The sequence below is a fragment of the Oryctolagus cuniculus genome, chromosome 3 (assembly GCF_051225735.1).
Source record: "Oryctolagus cuniculus isolate XC-2025 breed Fujian yellow rabbit chromosome 3, ASM5122573v1, whole genome shotgun sequence".
In the NCBI taxonomy this organism is placed as follows: domain Eukaryota; kingdom Metazoa; phylum Chordata; class Mammalia; order Lagomorpha; family Leporidae; genus Oryctolagus; species Oryctolagus cuniculus.
The window spans coordinates 138,508-160,981 of record NC_142869.1 but is presented as its reverse complement, the minus strand read 5'-3'; the positions used below and the strand labels follow the sequence as shown (position 1 = coordinate 160,981).

General features: G+C 60.0%; 2 protein-coding genes across 2 annotated transcripts in view; one reads left to right on the top strand and one right to left on the bottom strand.

Moving 5' to 3' along the window:
- Positions 1 to 3,464: 3,464 nt before the first annotated feature.
- FAM240C (family with sequence similarity 240 member C) lies at positions 3,465 to 11,341 on the bottom strand. Its single transcript, XM_051829403.3, has 3 exons — positions 11,187 to 11,341; positions 6,593 to 6,741; positions 3,465 to 3,731 (listed from the first exon to the last, which is right to left on the bottom strand). Exons 2-3 carry the CDS (start codon positions 6,736 to 6,738, stop codon positions 3,611 to 3,613), a joined length of 267 nt encoding a protein of 88 aa, XP_051685363.1. The 5' UTR covers positions 6,739 to 6,741; positions 11,187 to 11,341; the 3' UTR covers positions 3,465 to 3,610.
- A 925-nt stretch (positions 11,342 to 12,266) lies between these two features.
- LOC149127234 (uncharacterized) overlaps positions 12,267 to 22,474 on the top strand; it is a 28,242-nt gene continuing 18,034 nt past the window's right edge. Inside the window, exon 1 of the mRNA XM_089328767.1 lies at positions 12,267 to 13,169. Coding sequence (XP_089184893.1) covers positions 12,372 to 13,169 — 798 coding nt within the window. The 5' untranslated portion in view covers positions 12,267 to 12,371. The remainder of the gene's footprint in view (positions 13,170 to 22,474) is intronic.

Sequence of the window (22,474 nt, the reverse complement as noted above, 5' to 3'; positions counted from 1 at the left end):
GACTGCCCTCGTCCCTTCTTTTACAGGTGGGGTGCAAGTGTGCAGGGAGGCCCAGTCCTGGTAGTCCCAGGCTGCCTTCCCGGCCCTGGCCCACTACGAAATGTAACTCCGGACCTCAGAATTATATGGAAACACCCGCTGTGCTGAATATGTCAAAATTTGGTAGGAGTGTGTATGTGTGTGTGTGGGGGTTCTCTCCCTGTCTGTGAGGTCCTCTCCTCGTGTGTGGGGTTCTCTCCCTGTATGTGTGGGGTCCTCTCCCATGTGTGGGTTCTCTCCCTGTATGTGTGGGGTCCTCTCCCTCTGTGTATGGAGTCATCTTCCTGTGTATAGGGTCCTCTCCCCATGGGTCTGTGAGGTCCTCTCCTCGTGTGTGGGGTCCTCTCCCGTGTGTGTGTGGGGTTCTCTCCCTGTGTATAGGGTCCTCTCCCCATGTGTGGGGTCCTCTCCCATGTGTGTGTGGGGTCCTCTCCTGTGGGTGGGATCCTCTCCCGTGTGTGTGGGGGGTTCTCTCCCTGTATGTGTGGGGGCCTCTCCCTCTGTGTGTGGAGTCATCTCCCTGTGTATAGGGTCCTCTCCCCATGTGTGGGGTCCTCTCCTGTGTGTGTGTGGGGTTCTCTCCCTGTATGTGTGGGGTCCTCTCCCGTGTGTGGGGTCCTCTCCTGTGGGTGGGGTCCTCTCCCGTGTGTGGGTTCTCTCCCTGTATGTGTGGGGTCCTCTCCCTGTATGTGTGGGGTCCTCTCCTGTGGATGGGGTCCTCTCCTGTGGATGGAGTCCTCTCCTGTGTGTGTGTGGGGTTCTCTCCCTGTATATGTGGGGTCCTCTCCCGTGTGTGGGGTCCTCTCCTGTGGGTGGGGTCTTCTCCCGTGTATGTGTGGGGTTCTCTCCCTGTATGTGTGGGGTCCTTTCCCCATGTGTGGGGTCCTCTCCCGTGTGTGTGTGGGTTCTCTCCCTGTATGTGTGGGGTCCTCTCCCGTGTGTGGGGTCCTCTCCTGTGGGTGGGATCCTCTCCCGTGTGTGTGCGGGTTCTCTCCCTGTATATGTGGGGTCCTCTCCTGTGGGTGGGGGGATCCTCTCCCCATGTGTGTGTGGGGTCCTCTCCCGTGTGGGTGGGGGGATCTGCTCCCCATGTGTGGGTGGGGTACTCTCCTATGTGTGGGGTCCTCTCCCGTGTGTGGGGTCCTCTCCCGTGTGGGTGGGGGGGATCTGCTCCCCATGTGTGGGTGGGGTACTCTCCCGTGTGTGGGGTCCTCTCCTGTGGGTGGGGTCCTCTCCTGTGTGTGTGTGGGTTCTCTCCCTGTATGTGTGGGGTCCTCTCCTGTGTGTGGGGTCCTCTCCCCATGTGTGTGTGGGGTCCTCTCCTGTGGATGGGTCCTCTCCCGTGGAGAAGCTGCTCTAGGCACTGTCCCAGTGTTTGGTGACCCAAGAGGCACTGGCGCAGACTGCTGTAGGCAGGCTTTGTGCTGACATGGGGCAGAGAGGAGAGCCTGCCTCCCTTTGGTCTCCGTCCTCCAGAGTGGAGGCTCTACTCTGACAAGCTCTGACAGGCTCCAGTCTCTGCAAAGTGCTAGAGAGGCCAGGAGAAGAGGGCAGTCCTGTTTTAGTCCAGCTGCAGGGCCCCGGCCACCTCCTCCACTTGGCCTCAGTTCTCACCTGTAGGAGCAAGAGTGGATACCCACGGCCTGGCTCCTGGGGCCTGGGTCCCAGGAATAAGCACACACGGTGAACCACAGAAGGAAGGGGTGAACAGGACGGCCAGGGTCCTGGGGGTCCTGGTGGCGCTGGCCCCTTCGCCTCCCCCTGCTGGCCTGTCCCCCTTCCCTGGCTCCTCCTCTTCTGTCCTCCCTGCTCTGTCCAGGGACTAAGGAGGGAGGGGAGTCGCCTCTGCTCCTGGGAAGTGCCTGCGTCGCTGAGAGTGACAGGCCTGAGGGGCAGTGGAGGGTGTGGTAGCTGTGGAAGACTCTGCAGCAGGCCCGTGCCCTTTCAACCCCAAGAGTGCAGTTTGACTCTGCCAGTTAGGGTGGTGTTGACAGCGGCGGTGTCCTGTGTGTGCTGTCGGAAGAAGTCACTCAGCCGCCTGGGCTTCCCAGGGGTGTGCGGGTGACTTCTCTCCCAGAGCTATTTCTAGGGCTGTTAATCCCTCATTACCCAGCGCCTCTGTCACTGGACTCTTCGGAGTCGCTGGTGGTGATGGATGGCAATGAGGTGGCCCTGAGCTGGTGTCCTCAGCTTGGACTTGCGGGCTGGGGCCTCGCCAGGCTGCTGTCTGCTTGTCTGCAGTCTGGCGTCCCTGCTGTCTGTGAGGCCCCAGACTTCCCTCTGGCCCTTGGGCTCGCCCACCTGTTCTGGGGTCAGCTCCAGAGATGCCCCTGGGGACTGTGCGGGTTTCTGTGGACTTGGCACGGGCCCAAAGTCCCTGGCCCTGGTGACCAGTGGACTGGGTCCATCTCCTTTTCTTTGCCAACCTGGCCAGAAGGTCCAGACAAAACGAGCCGACCCCCAGAAATGTTGCATTCTGGAGGGATGGTGTGGGGCGTGGGGCAGCCTCTGGCAGCCGGTTCTGAGGACTGTGAGATAAGGGGGTCCTCATGGGGGGTCTGAGTGCTGGAGTCTTGGCACCAGCATCAGAGTGGGCACGTGCTGTGCTAGGTCACCTCTGCTGCCGAGATGCCCAGTCCTCCTCCGGGCACAGGGGTCCTCTTTCCCTGCCTCCTACCCATCAGCGGAGACGAGAGCCCGCAGCCGGCTCCTGCAGACACAGCCATGAGCACTCTGCTGGGGCCCTGGCTGTAATGGTTTCTGCAGTCTTGGGAAATGCCTGCCTCTCTAAACATGAACTTTTCCAACCAAAAAATGGGGATGTTTAATGTTTTAATATCTGGGCACCCAGTGAGATATTTGAAAGAGTTTTGAAAAAGCACAAAATCTTTATATGGTGTAAGGCATTATGCTGAGGCTGGGACCTATGTTCATCTTTTGACCAAAGGTGAAATAAAATTGGGCTTAAATTTGCAAATGGGGGCCGGCATTATGGCCAGATAAGTCTCCACCTGTGACTCTGGCATCCTGTATGGATGCTGGTTTGACTTGAGGCTGCTCAACCTCCATGCAGCTCCCTGCTAACAGGCTGGGAAGGCAGCAGAGGATGGTCCAAGTGCTTGGGCCCCTGCACTCCTGGAGGGAGTTCCTGGCTCCTGGCTTTTGGCCTGATCCAGCCCTTGTGGCCATTTGGGGAGTGAATCAGCAGATGGAAGAGTCTCTCTCTCTCCCCCTCTCTGCCCCCTCCCCCACCCCGTCACTCCACTTTTCAAATAGATCATTACTAAAGAAGTACATTTGCAAGCAGAAGGTGCTTGGAGGGAGCAACGCTTGAGGCTCTTGTTGCGTTCCACGATTGTGGTGAGCATCTGCAATGTGTGCGCTTTAGACCTGGAAGAAAATGCAGCCACAACATTCAGTCCAATTGACTCAGGTTTTATTGTGCCAAGAAGGAAGCGTCTGGTCAGGGATGGCCACGGTCAGCGCAGGGCATGGCCCTCTCCATACCGGGTGACCCATGGGCCAGATGCTCTCAGACCCCCGAGGGCTGCTGGAGCTCCTGCCGGGGGCCTCAGGGTGCCGCCTTGCTCTGGTTGTGGGAGGGCATGACAGACAGCAGGGACGGCCACTTGGGCTCTTCCTGGAGCATCCTGTTTCTTCTCTCCAGCATCTGGGTCCACTCCAGGCGGAGCCTGTGGGAAGGTGATGACCTGGGTATCAGCCTTCTGGGAGCCCAGTAGTGGTCAGGCTGGGGCCTCAGATCGCCCACGTAGGCGTCATGGTGCTCCTGCCCCATCACCTGGCCCGTCAGGCCTCTGCAGGGGCCACTGCCCCCTTCAGCACCCCACCCACCCCTGCCATGAGGGAAAAGGCCTGGGACATGCTTCTGGAAACTTCTGGGCCTCAGAGAGACTGGGCGGTGACTTGGCATCTGGCTGCTTTTACCTTCTACATTGTGGATGTGTCAGAGCCTGCTGCAGTGGACAGGTGACCTTATGGCTGGGCGCTGAGCCCTCCCTCTGGGGTGTGTGGCCCCTGCTTGGCTTTTGTCTAGACTGACCTCATGGGCAGAGGGGACAGTGCCGACTGCACTGTCAGTGAGGCCAGAACTTGGGGTGGGGACCCTGCTCCTCACCCATGGCTGCTGCCTGCTCTGCTGGGCTCCATACTGTGGGCCCCACAGAGGGCCTGGGTGTGCTGGTGGGTGGGAGGGGGCAGCAGTGCTGCCCGCACCTGCCTATGGGGACAGATGTCCTGACAGTGGACAGTGCCTGTCCTGAGCCTAGGGCAGCCCAGCAGCTGGCCTCCAGAGCCAGCAAGGTCAGAGCCGAGCTCCCAGGGCAGCAGCTGCTGGTATCCTGGGGGCACTGAGCTGGAAGCCTGTCCAGGCGTGACGTCTCTGGATGTCGCGGAGTCAGTCTCTTGGTGCAGACTGTGTGCTAATCTGCCTGCCTAGCTGTCCCCGGAGCAGGGGTTTCATTTGGGGTCTGTGCAGGTTCCCCAGGAAGAGCCCTCAGGATCCCTGGCTGCTGGCCTCAGTCCCGGCAGAGGTCCGGGTGGATCCACACATCAGAAGCTGGTCACACGCTGTGACTCAGTGGCAGCAGCTGTGACCCAAACAGAGCAAAGACAGATACGCATGATCTGGACGATTCTGGGGCCTCAAGAGAGGAAGAGAAGGAGTCATGAAGGGTGCAGGTATGGGCATAGGATGAGGGTTCAGGTGTGGGTGTGGGGTGAGTGTGCAGGTGTGGGGTGAGCAGATATGAGGTGAGTGTGGAGATGTGGGGTGAGTGTGGAGGTGTGAGGTGAGTGTGCAGGTGAGGGCACAGGCGTGGATGTAGGCATAGGTGAGGGTGCAGGTGTGGGTGTGGGGTGAGTGTGCAGGTGTGGGTGTGGGGTGAGTGTGCAGGTGTGGGTGTGGGGTGAGGACACTGGTTAAGGTGCAGGTGTGGGGTGAGTGTGGAGGTGTGAGGTGAGCAGATATGAGGTGAGTGTGGAGACGTGGGATGTGGGGTGAGGGCACAGGCATGGATGTAGGCATAGGTGAGGGTACAGGTGTGGGTGTGGGGTGAGTGTGGAGGTGTGGGATGTGGGGTGAGGACACTGGTTAAGGTGCAGGTGTGGGGTGAGTGTGCAGGTGTGGGGTGAGCAGATATGAGGTGAGTGTGGAGATGTGGGGTGAGTGTGGAGTGTGAGGTGAGTGTGCAGGTGAGGGCACAGGTGCAGGTATGGGCATAGGATGAGGGTGCAGGTGTGGGTGTGGGGTAAGTGTGCAGGTGTGAGGTGAGTGTGCAGGTGTGGGATGTGGGGTGAGGGCACTGGTTAAGGTGCAGGTGTGGGGTGAGTGTGGAGGTGTGAGGTGAGCAGATATGAGGTGAGTGTGGAGACGTGGGATGTGGGGTGAGGGCACAGGCGTGGATGTAGGCATAGGTGAGGGTGCAAGTGTGGGTGTGGGGTGAGTGTGGAGGTGTGGGGTGAGTGTGCAGGTGTGGGTGTGGGGTGAGGGCACTGGTTAAGGTGCAGGTGTGGGGTGAGTGTGGAGGTGTGGGGTGAGCAGATATGAGGTGAGTGTGGAGACGTGGGATGTTGGGTGAGGGCACAGGCGCGGATGTGGGCATAGGGTGAGGGTGGAGGTGTGGGGTGAGTGTGCAAGTGTGGGAGTGGGGTGAGGGCACAGGTTAAGGTGCAGGTGTGGGGTGAGGGTGGAGGTGTGGGGTGAGTGTGCAGGTGTGGGTGTGGGGTGAGTGTGCAGGTGTGAGGTGAGTGTGCAGGTGTGGGTGTGGGGTGAGGGCACAGGTTTAGGTGCAGGTGTGGGGTGAGTGTGGAGGTGTGAGGTGAGCAGATATGAGGTGAGTGTGGAGACGTGGGATGTGGGGTGAGGGCACAGCGCGGATGTAGGCATAGGTGAGGGTTCAGGTGTGGGTGTGGGGTGAGGGTGCAGGTGTGGGGTGAGTGTGCAGGTGTGGGAGTGGGGTGAGGGCACAGGTTAAGGTGCAGGTGTGGGGTGAGGGTGCAGGTGTGGGGTGAGGGCACAGGTGAGTGTGCAGGTGTGGGAGTGGGGTGAGGGCACAGGCGCGGATGTGGGCATAGGGTGAGGGTGCAGGTGTGGGGTGAGGGTGGAGGTGTGGGGTGAGTGTGCAGGTGTGGGGTGAGGGTGGAGGTGTGGGGTGAGTGTGCAGGTGTGGGAGTGGGGTGAGGGCACAGGTTTAGGTGCAGGTGTGGGGTGAGGGTGGAGGTGTGGGGTGAGTGTGCAGGTGTGGGGTGAGGGTGGAGGTGTGGGGTGAGTGTGCAGGTGTGGGAGTGGGGTGAGGGCACAGGTTTAGGTGCAGGTGTGGGGTGAGGGTGCAGGTGTGGGGTGAGTGTGCAGGTGTGGGCATAGGGTGAGGGTGCAGGTTAAGGTGCAGGTGTAGGGTGAGGGTGCAGGTGTGGGGGTGGTGGAGGAGCAGGCATTCATGCAGAGTCGTTTGGGTCGTTTGATGTTTGAGCAGCCCAGCTACGGTCTCTAGCTGGTTCTGAGAGAGGTGGAGTCGGGGGCCCCTGTCCCCCTCACTTGTTCAGGGCGCTGCTCCGGACCCTCATGTCCTCAATCTGTAGCTGCTTTTCATGCTGCTCAATTTTTCTCTCCCAAAACATCTTTATCCTTCCTGCATCATAGACTAGTCTTCGAGGGTGCTTCAAGGTGGATTTTCTACTCATTTTCTGGAAAAAGAAAAATGTGTAAGAACTCAAGCACTTTGATTTTTTTTCGGCTTAGACATGAATCAGTACACTGACCACAGTGAGGCTAGCTCCACCAAACGTGCACATTGTCCACATCCTAGGAGGGGCCCATGGGTGTGGATGTCCCCTTGTGCCTGCCCTCTGGAGGGGCCGTGGGGTAGACGAGCCCATGTCCAGCCCCGTGTTCTGGCCCTGTGGACTGGACGTCTCTGTTCTGGCCCCATGGGCTGGACGTTCTGTGTTCTGGCCCTGTGGACTGGATGTTCTGTGTTCTGGCCCTGTGGACTGGACGTCTCTGTGTTCTGGCCCCGTGGGCTGGACGTCTGTGTTCTGGCCCCGTGGGCTGGACGTTCTGTGTCCTGGCCCAGTGGACTGGGCGTCTCTGTGTTCTGGCCCCGTGGGCTGGACGTCTCTGTTCTGGCCCCGTGGGCTGGACGTTCTGTGTCCTGGCCCAGTGGACTGGGCGTCTCTGTGTTCTGGCCCCGTGGGCTGGACGTCTGTGTTCTGGCCCCGTGGGCTGGACGTTCTGTGTCCTGGCCCAGTGGACTGGGCGTCTCTGTGTTCTGGGCCCGTGGAGGACTGTGGGAGTTGCACTGTTTCACAGTCATCTCTGGCTTGGGGCCCACTCTTGCTTTCTGGAAAGGTCTCTTGTCCTGGTGGAAGCAGAGCTGATGGCAAACCCCATCAGGCCTCTGGCCACGCACACTGGTGTCGGCGCAGTGTTGCTGCAGCGACCCGAGTGGGCATCTCCACTAGGGCAGAGGCGGCGCATTTCAGGAGCTCTCATCTTGGTAGCCCCAGAAACCCAGGACTGTGTCGTCTCCTTTGTCCTGTTCAGCAGGTGCCCTGGTCTGGTCTGTCTGGCATCCTGAGCTTCACAAGACTATTCTCAGAGCCCCACACCCTGGTGCTTCACAGTGTGACTGTGCTCAGCGACAGGAACCTGAGGATGATTTGGGCTGGATGAGGTCCTCGGGTGGCCCCTGGCCCAGTGAGACTGCACCCTCATTGGGAGGGGAGATCAGGACACAGATACCACGAGGGTCGGCCACAGGAGAACACGGCATGTGCATGCACAGACGACAGGAGGACATGGGAGAACACAGCAGGTGCACACAGGGGACGGCCATGGGAGGACACGGGAGAACACAGCAGGTGCACACAGATGACAGCCATGGACAGCATGGGAGAACATGGCGTGTGCACACAGATGACAGCCATGGACGGCATGGGAGAACACGGCATGTGCACACAGATGACAGCCATGGACGGCATGGGAGAACATGGCATGTGCACACAAAGGACAGCCACGGGAAGACTCAGTGTCTACAACCAAGGAGAGAGGCCTCGGGAGAAGCCACCCTGTTGCCACGGCAATCTGGAGTGGCAGCCTGGGTGGATGAGTCACCACCATGGAGGCCACCCAGCCTCTGCTCCTCGCTCATGGCCATGCTTCTGGCTTCTGTTTGTGTTATGTGTGCACAGCAAACACACCTTGTCCTGGACACCGGTGGCCACCTCTCTTCTTGTTCCCTGTTCCCTGGCAGGACTCTGCTTCTGGGCAGGAGGGGGACTCCCAACACAAACTCCGCACTGAGCCCCACCTTGGAGCCTCCTGCACTCTGCAGGGCCAGTGCATAGCCCCCTGCTCATGGTGCGAGCCAGCTGACTCCTAGGCTGCTGGCCCTGCCAAGGTAAGGACAGAGGATGCCTGTTGTACGCTGACAGCCCCTGCACTTACTTCTCGCTGTGCCATCCTCCAGCTGGGCCGGGGAGCATGACCACCAATGGGCAAGAATTAGAGAGGAGACCGGCTGAATTGGGTCATGGGAGGCCTGCAGGAGCTGAACACAGCACAAAAGGGGGAGGCGGCCACCATCCTCCCGGTCAGGGACCAGGCCACCTGCTTCCCTCCCCTCCTACTGTCATCCTGCGTGTTGTGCTTGTCAAGTGGCCAAAACGCCTGCTCCGTCTGAACCTTCTCCCTGCCCCCTGGAGCCACCTCTGGGGCCTTGATGGCCACAGGACAAGAGGACTTGGGAATGGAGAGTCCCCTCCCTCAGAGCTTATTCCTGGGCTCACCCTGGAGAAGGGGAGCTGCCAAGTCCTGATCAGCTGACCTTTGCCCTCTGGCTGTAGGGACCTCCTGCATCCATCAGATGGAGCCCTGGACACCCAGAGCAGATGGGCCTTGGCCTTGCACAAACTGAGTGAGTGAGGCTGCAGCAAAGCCTTGTGAGGGGTGCAGGGTTGGGTGGGTCCCTCGGGGGCTGTGGTTTCTCTGAGGGAGGTAGGCTGGCCTCCCGAGTGACTCTCACGGCATGGTCTTCAGGACACATAAAGGTTAAAAAAGCTGGATTTTCTGAAGTTACATTTTTAAACCCAGATGACTAGAGTTGCCCCTGAGATGACCAGTGGTGACCAGTCCAGCACTACAAGCCCCCTCTGCCTCCTGCTGACCACAGGGGTCTGTGGGCCTCCTCAACAGAGGCACAGGCAGAGGTCTGCACCTGTCCACACCTGTGGGAGGGGCCAGCTCCCTTGCTTGAATTCCTGCTTGGGTAGACACGGTCTGGGAGGGGACCCCAGGGAGCTGCTGTCCCTGGTCACTGGCTAACCCCGTCTCTGCCCTCAGTGCTAATGAGCCATGGCTCCTGGCTCCTGGCACCTGCACAGCTGCTGGTGGCAATTCAGGGCCCAGCACTGTGCCAGGGCTGCCCATCACAGGGCTGACCAGACGGCCCTGAGTGGGCCTCTCTGTCGCTCATCTAATCGAGGTCACCAGCTGGTCTGAACTGCCCAGGACATGCTGCACGCCTGGCTGTGGCCAGGCATCAGGCTGTGCTACAAAGCCTGGGCTGCCACTCAATGCAACTGACAAAATCCGAGTACAGTGGGCACTTTCCCTGCTCGGTGCTGGACTCAGGCTCTTGCAGCTCAGCCCAGGACCCCAGCACCTCCCAGTGTGGCCCTTGGCCGGCTCAGCACCTCCCCTACGAGGGAGAGTGGCGCCTTCCCCAGGAACCTGTGCCTGCTGACACTGACTCCACTGCCTTTCCAGGGGGCACATGGGGCTGGGTCCCCGGGGAGTGGCTGTCCCCGCTTGTCCCAGGACAGGGATCACGGCAGGAGCCAGGTCCTCTGGAAGAGGAGTGGACATGCAGCCACTTCTGCAGCATGGGCAGTCTCCCTCACGGCCTTCCCTGGCTGTTGGGGCCGATGCGGGTGAGCGCCCTGCTGTTCCCTGACCCCATGACTTTCCAGTGCACCGATGTCCCGGCCTGGGGCTTGAGCCCACACAGTGCTGGGACTGGGCAGAGTTTTGGTGCCAAGTGGTTTTCCTGAAGCCAAATCACATGACCTCATCTTGTTACAATCTCAGCTTAGAGCCAGTGTGCACACGGGCATCTGCACGGCTGGCGGGCAGCAGCAACCCTCACGGCGTGCCTTTCTCCTGCCTGTTCCCTAATTTCCTTCACACCCAGAGGGACCATGCAGCTGGGGCTGGCTGGATCCCAGGGCCCACTCCTGCCTCCTGCCTCCTGCCTCCTCCCTCCAGTGAAGAGACAAAGGTGGTGGAGACAGCTGCTCAGGTGAGTGAGGGAACATTCCAGAATGTGGCCCAGGGCACAAAGAATCTTTGGGAAGCTCTCGGTGACATCAGGCGGGCATTGTCATGGCCACAGGTAACACCCGGTCTCACAGGTGAGAGACTTGGGGAGCGATGAGAGACTTGGGGAGCGGTGCAGCAGTCAGAACACGTGTGTGAGGTCATTGGAGAAGAACCAGAGACCCCAGACACCGGTGCCCGGCCTCTCTCCTGGCCGCACACTCTCCTCACATGCACGGACTGGCCACCCCACCCCACCCACAGCTGCACTGTGTTGCCGTCAATGACAACTCCAGCCGCCTGAGTCGGGGGGAAGCAGTCCTGGTACCGGGATCCGAGTGGGCTGGGCTGAGCCGCCCACCCCAGGGAGGGGGCTGGGGTGAGTCACTCAGAGCTGAGTCTTGCCTGTCCTCCGCCCCCGTCCCCTGGGGGAGGTCTGCAGCTCTTACTGCCCAGACGCAGGTGAGAGCAGCACGAGAGGAGACCAGAGGCAGGGCAGAGTCGGAGACCCCAGCTGGGGGTTCAGAGGTGAGTGGGGCTCACACACAGCTGGCTCTCCACCCAAAGGGCGTTCTCACCTGAAACTGCTGGGGAAAAGTAGGTGGACTTCCTCCAAAAAGTGCAGGTGGGCAGACCTGGCCGTGTGCCGTGCCCGACCTCTCCCACACATGTGCTTGAACGCTGGCCGTGTGCCGTGCCCGGCCTCTCCCACACATGCGTGTACTCTGGCCGTGTGCTGTGCCTGACTTCTCACATATGTATACTTAAACCCTAGCTGTGTCCCACGCCCAACCTCTCCCACACATGCTCGTACCTGGGGGCCGGGTCAAGGTCGTCTCTCCAGCAAGGTCAGGTGCAGTCACCTCTGCAGTAACTTCGCCGTGGCTGTGTGGGTCTCCAGAGGTCCGTACTGTGGGTGTCCTCGGCAGGCAGTCTCTGGGGCGAGTGCCTGGACTTTGCCTGCCACTCACTTTTAAACAGGCGCCTGCCACTCACTCAGAGACACGGGCGCTTGGCATCGGCTCAGACTCCAGAAAGACGAGCCGCCTCCTGTTGGCCCGCGGCCCTGATGGCCCCATCTGGCTCTAGCGCCACTCCTGGACGGACAGGGGTCTGAGGGCGGCGGGGAGCCTCCCTCTGTCCAGGCTGTGTCACTGGCCGCTCGGGAGGGGTCTGTGCCCTGGGGTCAGCGGCAAGGCCGCGTGGGAACCTGTTGTGCAGACTGCTGTTTGGGTCAGCACAATGGTGGGGGCTGGCTGGGCACAGGAGGGATAGTGTTACCAATATGGTGGGTGCCTGGCGCTGGGTCTCTCTGCCTCACTCCAGCCTACAGCCGTTCTCAGCACCAAACCCGGGCCCTCCCAAGTCAGCCTCGCTGTAGTTGAAAATACCATAAATCAAAATAGGCCGTCAGTGCATCAGGCCCAGCAAACACCCCAGCTTAGCCAGGCCTGCCTTTCCACTCCTCCTGCTTGTGAGTGGAGACCCAGGAAGCTGGGGTCAGATATAGTCTGAGCCCCGATGCTGAGAGCCACAGTCACCCTGACCATGGCCTCACCCTGACCATGGCCTCGCCCTGACCATGGCCTCACCCTGACCACGGCTCACCCTGACCACAGCCTCACCTTGACCATGGCCTCACCCTGACCACAGCTCACCCTGACCACGGCATCACCTTGACCATGGCCTCATCCTGCCCTCAGTCTCACTGACCACAGGGCTCACACTGAGCATGGCCTCACGCTGGCCATGGTCCTCTCGCTGACCACTTTTGAGGAGGGGCTGGCAGTGGGCAGGCTGCGATGGGCAGAATCAGGCAGTGAGAGGAGGGTGTGCAACAGCTCCACAGACCAAGTGGGTGGGGACACCAGGGGGCTTAGCCACTCGCGTCCATAGCAGGCTCCTTGGGAGTGGTGTCTGAGCTGGGTGGGCAGCTGGAGGGGAGGACCACAGCCTGTCCTTGGGGAATGACAGAGGGTCCCGGGTCAGGAGCGGCTGGATGGTGGCTGTGGCCTGGGCCGAGTGTGGAATGAAGGCTGGCACACAGCCGGGCCTCTGTCAGGCCCCAGACCTGAGGCAAAGACTGACTCTGGGTTTCAGGAAGGCTGTGGACGCTGCCCCACGGGGCTGCTCAGCTCTGCACCCCGGGCACAGCAGGGCCCCCCCGCTCAGCACACCCCCTGATTCTGCCAGTACCTCGTTTTTGACAGAAAATGGAATAAAAAAGTTGAAGTGCCAGAGCTCCCAGGGTCCCGAAGCTGAAGTGTGGGGACATCTGGCCTCGGGTCTGGCAGGGCCCAGCGTTAGCGACCGGCTGTTGGCTGCTCTGCTTCTCCTGGTCTCCTGCCTCTGCCCTTCCTTGTGGCCACTCACGCATGTTGTCCCTCGGCCAGCCTACCTGAGTCCAGGCCCTGCAGGGAAGGGAGCTGCCTGCCACGCGCCCACCTCCTCATCCGGGACACCCTCGCTGGGGGGGGGTGTCTCACCACCGAGGGCGGGTTCTGGTGAGCTCGCTAGCGGCCCGAGGGCGGACACCATCTGTCCAGCGTCCATCCCGAGCGGGTCACGCCCTTTTCTCGCCGCGGGGGTGTGCGCGGGGGTGTGCGTGTGCGCGGGCGTGGGTCGCGCGCCCCCTGGCGGAGCACGGCGGGCCCTGGCGCCCGCGACTCCGACTTTGCAGAATCTGACGGAGGAGGCGCCTGGCGCTGACTCAGGGAGTGGTCGTCAGGGGGCTTCCCCAGCAGCGTGGCTGTACTCAAGAGCAAAGGAAGAAGCCGGACTTGGTCGTGGGTGTGCGGTGAGCCTACGCGTGCAGGGGCCGGGCTGGGCGGGGGCCCTCACGTCTCCTCTGTGGCTTTTTCTCGGCGTCGTCTGGCGGGCTTGGCGGAGGTCGCGGCGGTGCGGTCCGCGGTTCTGGGCTGGGCGCTCGCTGCGGTGCTCCGTGTCCATTGCTTCACGCTGCTCTTGTGGGAGCCAGGAGGAGAGCCGCGGGTGGTCCTCAGGATGGCCTGGCCTGTGCGACCTGGCCTGTGTGGGCCCCGTCTGCCTCTGGCCGCGTCTGAGTGGATGCCGAGAGGCCCATGGTCCACCTGGGAGTGCAGCCACGCCGTCGTGGATACCACGGGGCAGGGAGGAAGTGGATGCTCCGAGGGAGGGAGCGGGAGCAGAGAGTGAGCGTCAGCCGCTGCTGAGCTGTGGCTGGGCCCCCTCAGGTTCTGGGCTGGCTTTGGGCCTGTGCTGGGGGAGGGTGTGGGGAGCAACCGGACTAGACTGAGTTACTGGAATTAAGACTTATTCTATGCATCTGCTCTCCCACAATATGGCGCTGGGAGAGAAGTAAACAGCTTCCGCACAGCTGCCTCCAGTTCAACTAATAAACTGTAGGACTTGCTATTGATTGGAGGAGAGCAGCGTACTCGGCGTGTGGGCAGCCGAGTTAGGATTGGCGGAGGAGGACTATAAAGGAGGAGAGAGACGGCATGCACCAGGAACATCTATGGGGAACATCTAGCTGAAGGAACACCTGTGCAGCCCCCCAGAGAACCGGCCGGCGGTGTGCCGCTCCCCTGCGGAAGTGGGGAATGTGGCCAGGGGGAACTGCCCTTCCACGGAGGTGGAAGGGATAGTAGCCAACCCGGGAAGAACCAGCAGCAAACCCGGGGAAGGCCGAGCAGACGAAAGAACAGCGCAGGGTCCTGTGTCGTTCCTCCATGAAGAGGGGGAGCGACATAATGGTGCCGTGACTCGGATATGAAGCCTAGGCAGGGTTTAGTGTCGTTCCTCCACAAAGAGGGGGAGCGACATAATGGTGCCGTGACTCGGATAGGAAACCTAGAACGGATAGCAAACTTAAGAGGGAAGAAACGGGAAGAACTGGGAAAATACCGGAGAGAGAGACTAGCAAACAGCCTAGGGAAAAGCCGGACGAAAAGGGTGCCGGAAGAAGCTATTGAAAGCCTAGGCATAGACTCAGATACGGACTACGGACTACGGGGGAAGCTGGGAGAAATCTCTAAGGTCGAAAGCGAAAGTGAAAGCTAGAACAAACAGACTCGGACGCGGACTGTGGGGAGAGGCCAGGAGAAATGAGGGAGGAGTATTGTTGGAGGAAAGCTTGGGGAAACATACCGGGTAGAAAAAAATGTTAGGGAAATTGAAGCCGCGGGGGGCAGGCCAAGGCGGACACGAAAGCCACTTTGGGGTTCTCAAGTTAGCCCGGGAATAGGGGGAGAAAAGTTGAAACCAGAAGCTGAAACGTAAGCCAGATTGGGATCCGTCTGATTAGCCCGGGGAGCAAAGGACGGGAAGCCAAACCGTGGGGTGGAGACGTATGCTGGGTTGAATTCGCCAGGCTAGCCCGGGGAACTTAGATTGAATGCTAGTGGCAGACACGTAAGCTACGCTGTGTTACTCGCGGAAGCCGCCGCGTGCAGAGAGAGTACGGGGCGTGAATAGATAGGGAACGGGGCTGGCGCGAGGCCGTGGTGCAGACGCGAAGGGCGTGGAGACCGCGGAGCGCGCGAAGCCAAGCTGCGCAAAGCCGGGAAGCTGCGCAGATGAAAGAGGCGCGGGCTGAAGCGGCTCAGCCGGGAAGCCGCCGAGAAGTAGCCTCGGGGCGGGCAGCGGGAAGCTGCGGGGATAAGAGAAACAGAAGTTTGGAAGTGGAGTGAGAGAAATGGGAATGTTGGCAGATAGAAGTAAAATGGGAGAAATAGGAATGCCCGGAGATAGAGAAATAGAGAAATAGAAAGGCCTCCCTACAACACTGCAATGTGAGAGCTTGGATTCGGTCTGCCTGATTAAGTGAGGCGATGAGCACGATGAGCACCTGCGGCGGCTAGCAGCTTATGCGCCACAGGTCACCGAAGACAGGCACGAATTAACATCAGTAAGGCCTCCCCACAAAAAGGCAATGAGAAGGCTTGGATTCGGTTTGCCTGATAGGGCTTGTAAGCCCCTGCAGGCTCGACCAGAGCATGCGCTGCAGGGCACCGAACACAGGCACGCATCAGCGCCTAAAAACCTCCTCACAACATGGCGAAGAGAGGACCCGGATTCGGTTTGCCTGATTGATAGGACTTGTAAGAGCCTGTGGCAACTCTAGCAAGTAGAGCAGAGTGTGTGCCGCGGGACACCGAAGACAGGCGCGTATCAACGCCAAAAAATAAAAAGAAAGGGGGATCTGTGGGGAGCAACCGGACTAGACTGAGTTACTGGAATTAAGACTTATTCTATGCATCTGCTCTCCCACAATATGGCGCTGGGAGAGAAGTAAACAGCTTCCGCACAGCTGCCTCCAGTTCAACTAATAAACTGTAGGACTTGCTATTGATTGGAGGAGAGCAGCGTACTCGGCGTGTGGGCAGCCGAGTTAGGATTGGCGGAGGAGGACTATAAAGGAGGAGAGAGACGGCATGCACCAGGAACATCTATGGGGAACATCTAGCTGAAGGAACACCTGTGCAGCCCCCCAGAGAACCGGCCGGCGGTGTGCCGCTCCCCTGCGGAAGTGGGGAATGTGGCCAGGGGGAACTGCCCTTCCACGGAGGTGGAAGGGATAGTAGCCAACCCGGGAAGAACCAGCAGCAAACCCGGGGAAGGCCGAGCAGACGAAAGAACAGCGCAGGGTCCTGTGTCGTTCCTCCACGAAGAGGGGGAGCGACATAATGGTGCCGTGACTCGGATATGAAGCCTAGGCAGGGTTTAGTGTCGTTCCTCCATAAAGAGGGGGAGCGACAGAGGGAGAGTGGGGAAGAGGGAGAGGGAGATATGGGGGGGGGAGAGAGAGAGAGAGAGAGAGAGAGAGGGAGGGAGAGGGAGAGAGATAAGGAGAGAGAAATGGAGGGAGAGATGAGAGAGAGATGGAGAGATAGAGATAGAGATATGGGGAGAGAGATGGAGAGAGAGAGAAAGAGAGATATGGGGAGAGAGATGGAGAGAGAGAGGGAGAGAGAGAAGAGAGATGGAGAGAGAGATAAGGAGAGAGAGGGAGAGAGAGATATGGAGAGAGATAAGGAGAGAGAGATGGGGAGAGAGAGAAAGAAAGAGAGAGGGAGAGTTATGGAGAGAGATAATGAGGGAGAAAGAGAGAGAGAGACGGAGAGAGATGGAGGGGGGCATCTTCCTGAGTCCTGGGGGCAGGATGCTGCCCCGCCCCCCCAGCTGCTTTCCAGTTCCAACCTGATGAAGGGAGCTGTGGGCCCCTGGGTGCCAGATACTACGCCCTCTGACCCCACCCATTCCTGGGGCCAGTCCTGCTGTGGCCTCCTCCAGTTCACAGCCCTGAGGATCCACAGCCCGGCTGTAGGGAGCAGGGACCCAGCGTGTGATGTTCAAGCTGTCCTTGTGTCTGTGAGCTTTCTGTTCTGGTGGGCAGAGGGCTGGGCAGTGCTGACCCTGGCCTAGCCAGGGCCTGAAGCAAATGGAGGTTTCTAACAGGGTTCACAGCTGCAGAGTCTGTGGGGCACCGTGGGAGGGGGGAGAGCTAAACACACATTTCTGCACACAACGCGTGTCAGTGTGTACACACATGACAGTGCCATCTTCACCCTCTCCATCGCCTTGGCCTGGCTGCAGCAGGAGGACTTCTGGGGCAGAGGGTCACCCAGAGGGGCGAGGCCCACTATGCCGGGAACTTGCCCCTGCACACAGGGACTGAGGTGAGGCCCACCACGAGGCCCTCTGGGAGGCATGGAGCCAGTGAGCCTGCCAGCAGGGCCACAGTGCCACTGGGCACCACTGGGCACTCGTGCTCATCTGTGGCATGGGCAGGGCCTCTGGGAAGGACGCAGTGGCTGTGGTGGCCTCTGCAGAGTGGGGCCTGGAGTGGACACAGGAGGCACAACATCCTCTCAACAAAATGAGAACAGGAAGTTCAGGGATCCCTGAAGTGAACGCCAAGCCTTCTAGACACACTAGCAAAGGTCAGAAGCACCAAGGCCGTTTGCAGCCTGGTCTCCCCCCGACAGACAGCAGACAGATGGCAGATGGACAGAGGGCAGACGGACAGACGGCAGACAGACAGATGGCAGACGGACAGAGGGCAGATGGACAGACGGCAGACAGACGACAGACGGACAGAGGGCAGACGGCAGACAGATGGCAGACAGACGGACAGAGGGCAGACGGACAGATGGCAGACAGACAGACGGACAGAGGGCAGACAGATGGCAGACAGACAGAGGGCAGACGGACAGAGGGCAGACAGACAGACAGCAGACGGACAGAGGGCAGACGGACAGACAACAGACGGACAGACGGCAGACGGACAGACAGCAGACAGACAGACAACAGATGGACAGATGGACAGAGGGCAGACGGATAGACAACAGACGGACAGATGGCAGACGGACAGAGGGCAGACAGACGGCAGATGGACAGAGGGCAGATGGACAGAGGACAGCGGACAGACGATGGACAGAGGGCAGACAGAGGGCAGACGGACAGAGTGCAGGTGGACAGACGGCAGATGGACAGAGGGTAGATGGACAGAGGGCAGACGGACAGAGGGCAGACAGACAGAGGGCAGATGGACAGAGGGCAGCCACCACCCTTCACCTCCTCCCACGCTGCCGGCTGGGGAGAGCAGGGCCCACACCTGGCCTCTCCACACCTGGCGGCTGCTTTCTCCCCAGCACACACCTGGCTCTCCTGGCCTTGTTGGCTGTTTAGGGTGATTCCGGTCTCCTGCGTGTAATCCTGCAGTGGGTGTGTGTGGAATGCTGCTCTGTGTCCCAGGTGTGTGTATGTATGCATGTGCATGTGTGTGCACACGTGTGTGTGCGGTCCTGGGCTGGCAGTGGGTTTGTGTGGAATGCTGCTCTGTGTCCCAGGTGTGTTTGTGTATGCGTGTGCATGTGTGTGCACATGTGTGTGTATGCACATCCTTGCTGTGGGTGTGTGTGGAATGCTGCTCTGTGTCCCAGGTGTGTGTATGTATGCATGTGCATGTGTGTGCACACGTATGTGTATGCACATCCTTGCTGTGGGTGTGTGTGGAATGCTGCTCAGTGTCCCAGGTGTGTTTGTGTATGCGTGTGCATGTGTGTGCACACGTGTGTGTATGCACATCCTTGCTGTGGGTGTGTGTGGAATGCTGCTCAGTGTCCCAGGTGTGTGTATGTATGCGTGTGCATGTGTGTGCACACGTGTGTGTATGCACATCCTTGCTGTGGGTGTGTGTGGAATGCTGCTCTGTGTCCCAGGCTTGTGCTTGCCTGTGTGCATGTGTGCGTGTGCACGTGTGTGTGCGTGTCCTGGGCTGGGACCTGCATGCAGGGGACAGCATTTCAGCGCTCTGCGTGCGGCACCCAGTCGCTCCTGGAATGTCTGTTGCTGAGGATGCTGCCCACACCGGACGCAAGCAGGTGGGGCCCTGTGGCGCTGGAGGTCAGTGGGCTTGGTGGTTTAGGTCCAAGAGGGAATGGGGCGTGGGGATCTTGTGAGAGGGGTTGGCTGTCACCTTTAGTCTCCCAGAGGCTGGAGAAACAGAGTGAAATAGAAATTCGGTTTGCTAGATTGAAGGAAGGGCTGGGAAGTCAGCCGCCCACCCTGGGTTTGGGTCTGAGCTCACCCTGTGGCTCTGCACCCACTCTTTCATAGTTGGATGGGCACTGGTTTGAGGGGGGTCACGCTCTGTGACCAGAGGCCCCCAAGTCTGGAGGCCGAGAGCTCCCGACAGCAGTGGTCAGTTGACGGGCTGCAAGGCACGCAGGTCCTGTCCTCCCCCTCCCTGTGGCTGAGCTGACACCCTCTGTGGCAGTGCCGCGATCCTCCTCTGCCCCTCTGGGTTTGTTTTCCATGGTGGCTGTGGCGAGTGGGGCCTGGTGTCCCGTGAGTCAGACTCCACCCATCTGCGTCGCTTTATCACAGGGCTGTGGGCTCTGTCCTAGGTGTTCAGTGCACTGGCCGAGGCGGTTGTACCAAGGTCACTGCCATTCTCATAGAGGAGGCAGGGGTGAGGCTCTGGGTGACTATGGAGTAGGGGTGGGGGCTCTGGGTTACTGTGGGGCAGGGGTGGGGGCTCTGGGTGACTGTGGGGTAGAGGTGGGGGCCCTGGTTGACTGTGGGGTAGGGGTGGGGCTCTAGATGACTTTGGAGCAGGGGTGGGGGCTCTGGGTGACTGTGGGGCAGGGGTGGGGGCTCTGGGTGACTATGGGGTAGGGGTGGAGGCTCTGGGTGACTGTGAGCAGGGTGGAGCTCTGGGTGACTGTGGGTTAGAGGTGGGGGCCCTGGTTGATTGTGGGGTAGGGGTGGGGGCTCTGGGTGACTGTGGGGTAGGGGTGGGAGCTCTGGGTGACTGTGGAGCAGGGGTGGGGGCTCTGTGTGACTATGGGGTAGGGGTGGGGACTCTGGGTGACTGTAGAGCAGGGTGGAGCTCTGGGTGACTGGGGTAGGGGTGGGGACTCTGTGTGACTGTGGAGCGGGGCAGGGGCTCTGGGTGACTGTGCAGTGGGGGTGGGGTCTCTGGGTAACTATGGAGTGAGACAGGGTCTCTGGGTGACTGTGGAGCAGGGTGGGGGCTCTGGGTGACTGTGGGGTAGGGGTGGGGGCTCTGGGTGACTGTGGAGCAGGGCAGGGGCTCTGGGTGACTGTGGGGTAGGGGTGGGGGCTCTGGGTGACTATGGAGTGAGACAGGGTCTCTGGGTGACTGTGGAGCAGGGCAGGGGCTCTGGGTGACTGTGGGATAGGGGTGGGGCTCTGGGTGACTGTAGAGCAGGGCAGGGCTCTGGGTGACTGTGGAGCAGGGCGGGGGCTCTGGGTGACTCTGGTTTCTCATGGAGCAGGGCAGGGGCTCTGGGTGACTGTGGGGTAGGGGTGGGGCTCTGGGTGATTGTAGAGCGGGGCAGGGGCTCTGGGTGACTGTGGAGCGGGGCGGGGGCTCTGGGTGACTGTGGGGCAGGGGTGGGAGCTCTGGGTGACTGTGGGGCAGGGGTGGGGCTCTGGGTGACTGTGGGGCAGGGCAGGGGCTCTGGGTGACTGTGGGGTAGGGGTGGGGGCTCTGGGTGACTGTGGGGTAGAGGTGGGGGCTCTGGGTGACTGTAGAGCAGGGCAGGGGCTCTGGGTGACTGTGGTGTAGGGGTGGGGGCTCTGGGTGACTGTGGAGTGGGGCGGGGGCTCTGGGTGACTGTGGGGTAGGGGTGGGGCTCTGGGTGACTGTGGGGTAGGGGTGCGGGCTCTGGGTGACTGTGGAGCAGGGCAGGGGCTCTGGGTGACTGTGGGGTAGGGGTGGGGCTCTGGGTGACTGTGGGGTAGGGGTGGGGCTCTGGGTGACTGTAGAGCAGGGCAGGGGCTCTGAGTGACTGTGGGGCAGGGCAGGGGCTCTGGGTGACTGGTTTCTCATGGAGCAGGGCGGGGGCTCCGGGTGACTCTGGTTTCTCATGGAGCAGGTGTCACCATTCCCCCTGGGGATGCATCTGGACAGTACTTCCACTTTCCTGACCTGAGGTGGTTTGTCCCTCCCCTGCCCCGCGGGTCAGGAAGCCGCAGTCCCATGGAGTGGATGAGGTCAGCGGGAGGAAGGCTCTGTTCTCCTGCGGTGCTGGCCCTGGCAGACAGGTCCTGGGGCTCACCCTGGGAGTCCGGTGTTCTGGCCTCAAGCCCAGGCTCATTGCTCCTGGCAGGGTTCGTTCTTCTGTAGCTGTGTCTGCCATTTGGGGAGACCTGTGCCTGTCACCACCCTGAACACACACAGGGTCCCTTGGCCAGGAGTCCAGTCAGGGTGGGCATGGCAGACACACTTGGCCCTAGCTGGCCTGTCGTGCCTTTCCCAAGCCCTTCCAGGAGATGAAACATCCAAGCCAGTCTTCTTCCAGGGTCTCTTCTGCTGGACACATGCTGTCTCGAGGGAGAGCAGCATGAATTCAGGACTTCCACTTCCCCCAAAATGCAGTAAAAGGAGCTGATTTTCCTTAAAGAAATAAAAAAGTGTGAAATGTAGTTTTTACTATATTGGGTGTTGAGTGATGAGAGGCAGCAATCCCGGGAGATTCCCAGCAGTTGCCACCGTTGCCACTCCTCCCTGGGAATGGATTCCAGGCCTGGGTGCAGGAGGGGAAGTCGAGTCAGGGCCTGGGGTCTGCCTGGGTTGAGAGATGGAGCAGGGAGCCTGTGGGCAAACACAGACAAAGGTCACCAGGAAGAGTGCCCTGGGGACAATCAGGGCCTGCACCTGATACTGACCAGTCCTGCATGGGAGGACAGCACCCAGGGGAGGCAGTGACCAGCTGACATGCCTGCAGAGCCCTGCACTGGGTGATCCCATCACCACTGGTCAGGGTCACTGCATAAAACAAGTAGACCCAACTGTGTGCCGATGAAGACAAACTTTAACAATGACGGCACAAGTGTGTTAAAAATACGGAGAGCACGTGGACACTGGTTACACAAACGCGGGGTTTCCTATTTTAGCATCAGACGTGGCCAGGACTGGCCTCTGTGGAATGCTCTACCTGAAGAGACAGGGCACACAGTGTCTCCATGTGCACCTGGCAGCTGGCAGCGACATAGCTGTGTCCGTCGGGGTTCTCCAGGTAGACAGAAGGGAATGAGAGAGAGAGAGAGAGAGAGATACAGAGAGATAACTGCCAGCCTGGGCTCACACTGTGTGTGCTTGCTGCAGCCTGGGCTGGGCCAGGAGCTGAAGCCAGAAGCCCAGAACCCCATCCCGCTGTCCCCACGTGGGTGGCAGGGACACAGTAGCAGGAAGCTGGTACCTGGAGCTGGAGCTGGGGATTGAAAGCAGGCACTTTGATGTAGGATGTGGCATCTTAATTGCCCCAAACTTTACAGATCTTAAAAGCATAATAAATACATAATACAAACAGCATACATTCAACAACTTAGATTAAATGCACAGAGTCTTTGAAAGACATGAACTACTGAAATTCATTCCAGAAGAAATACATAATTTAAATAATACCCTGTCTGCTCCAGGCCCAGATGGCTTCACCAGGGGCTTCTACCAATATTCAAGTAAGAAACACACCCCCGGCAGGCTCTCCCAGAGAACTGAAGATGGCCAGCCTTCCTTGCCTGATACCCCCCCAGACAAAGGGGTCACTGGAAAACAGAACCAGAGTCCTCAAGAGCAGCCGTGCACAA

What these genes read in the sequence shown, in the direction of transcription:
- FAM240C (XM_051829403.3), bottom strand. Translation starts at nt 6,738, where the DNA reads ATGAGTAGAAAATCCACCTTGAAGCACCCTCGAAGACTAGTCTATGAT. An exon ending in CGGAGCAGCGCCCTGAACAA is followed by an intron (nt 3,732 to 6,592) that starts GTGAGGGGGACA and finishes ACCTTCCCACAG; the next exon opens with GCTCCGCCTGGAGTGGACCC.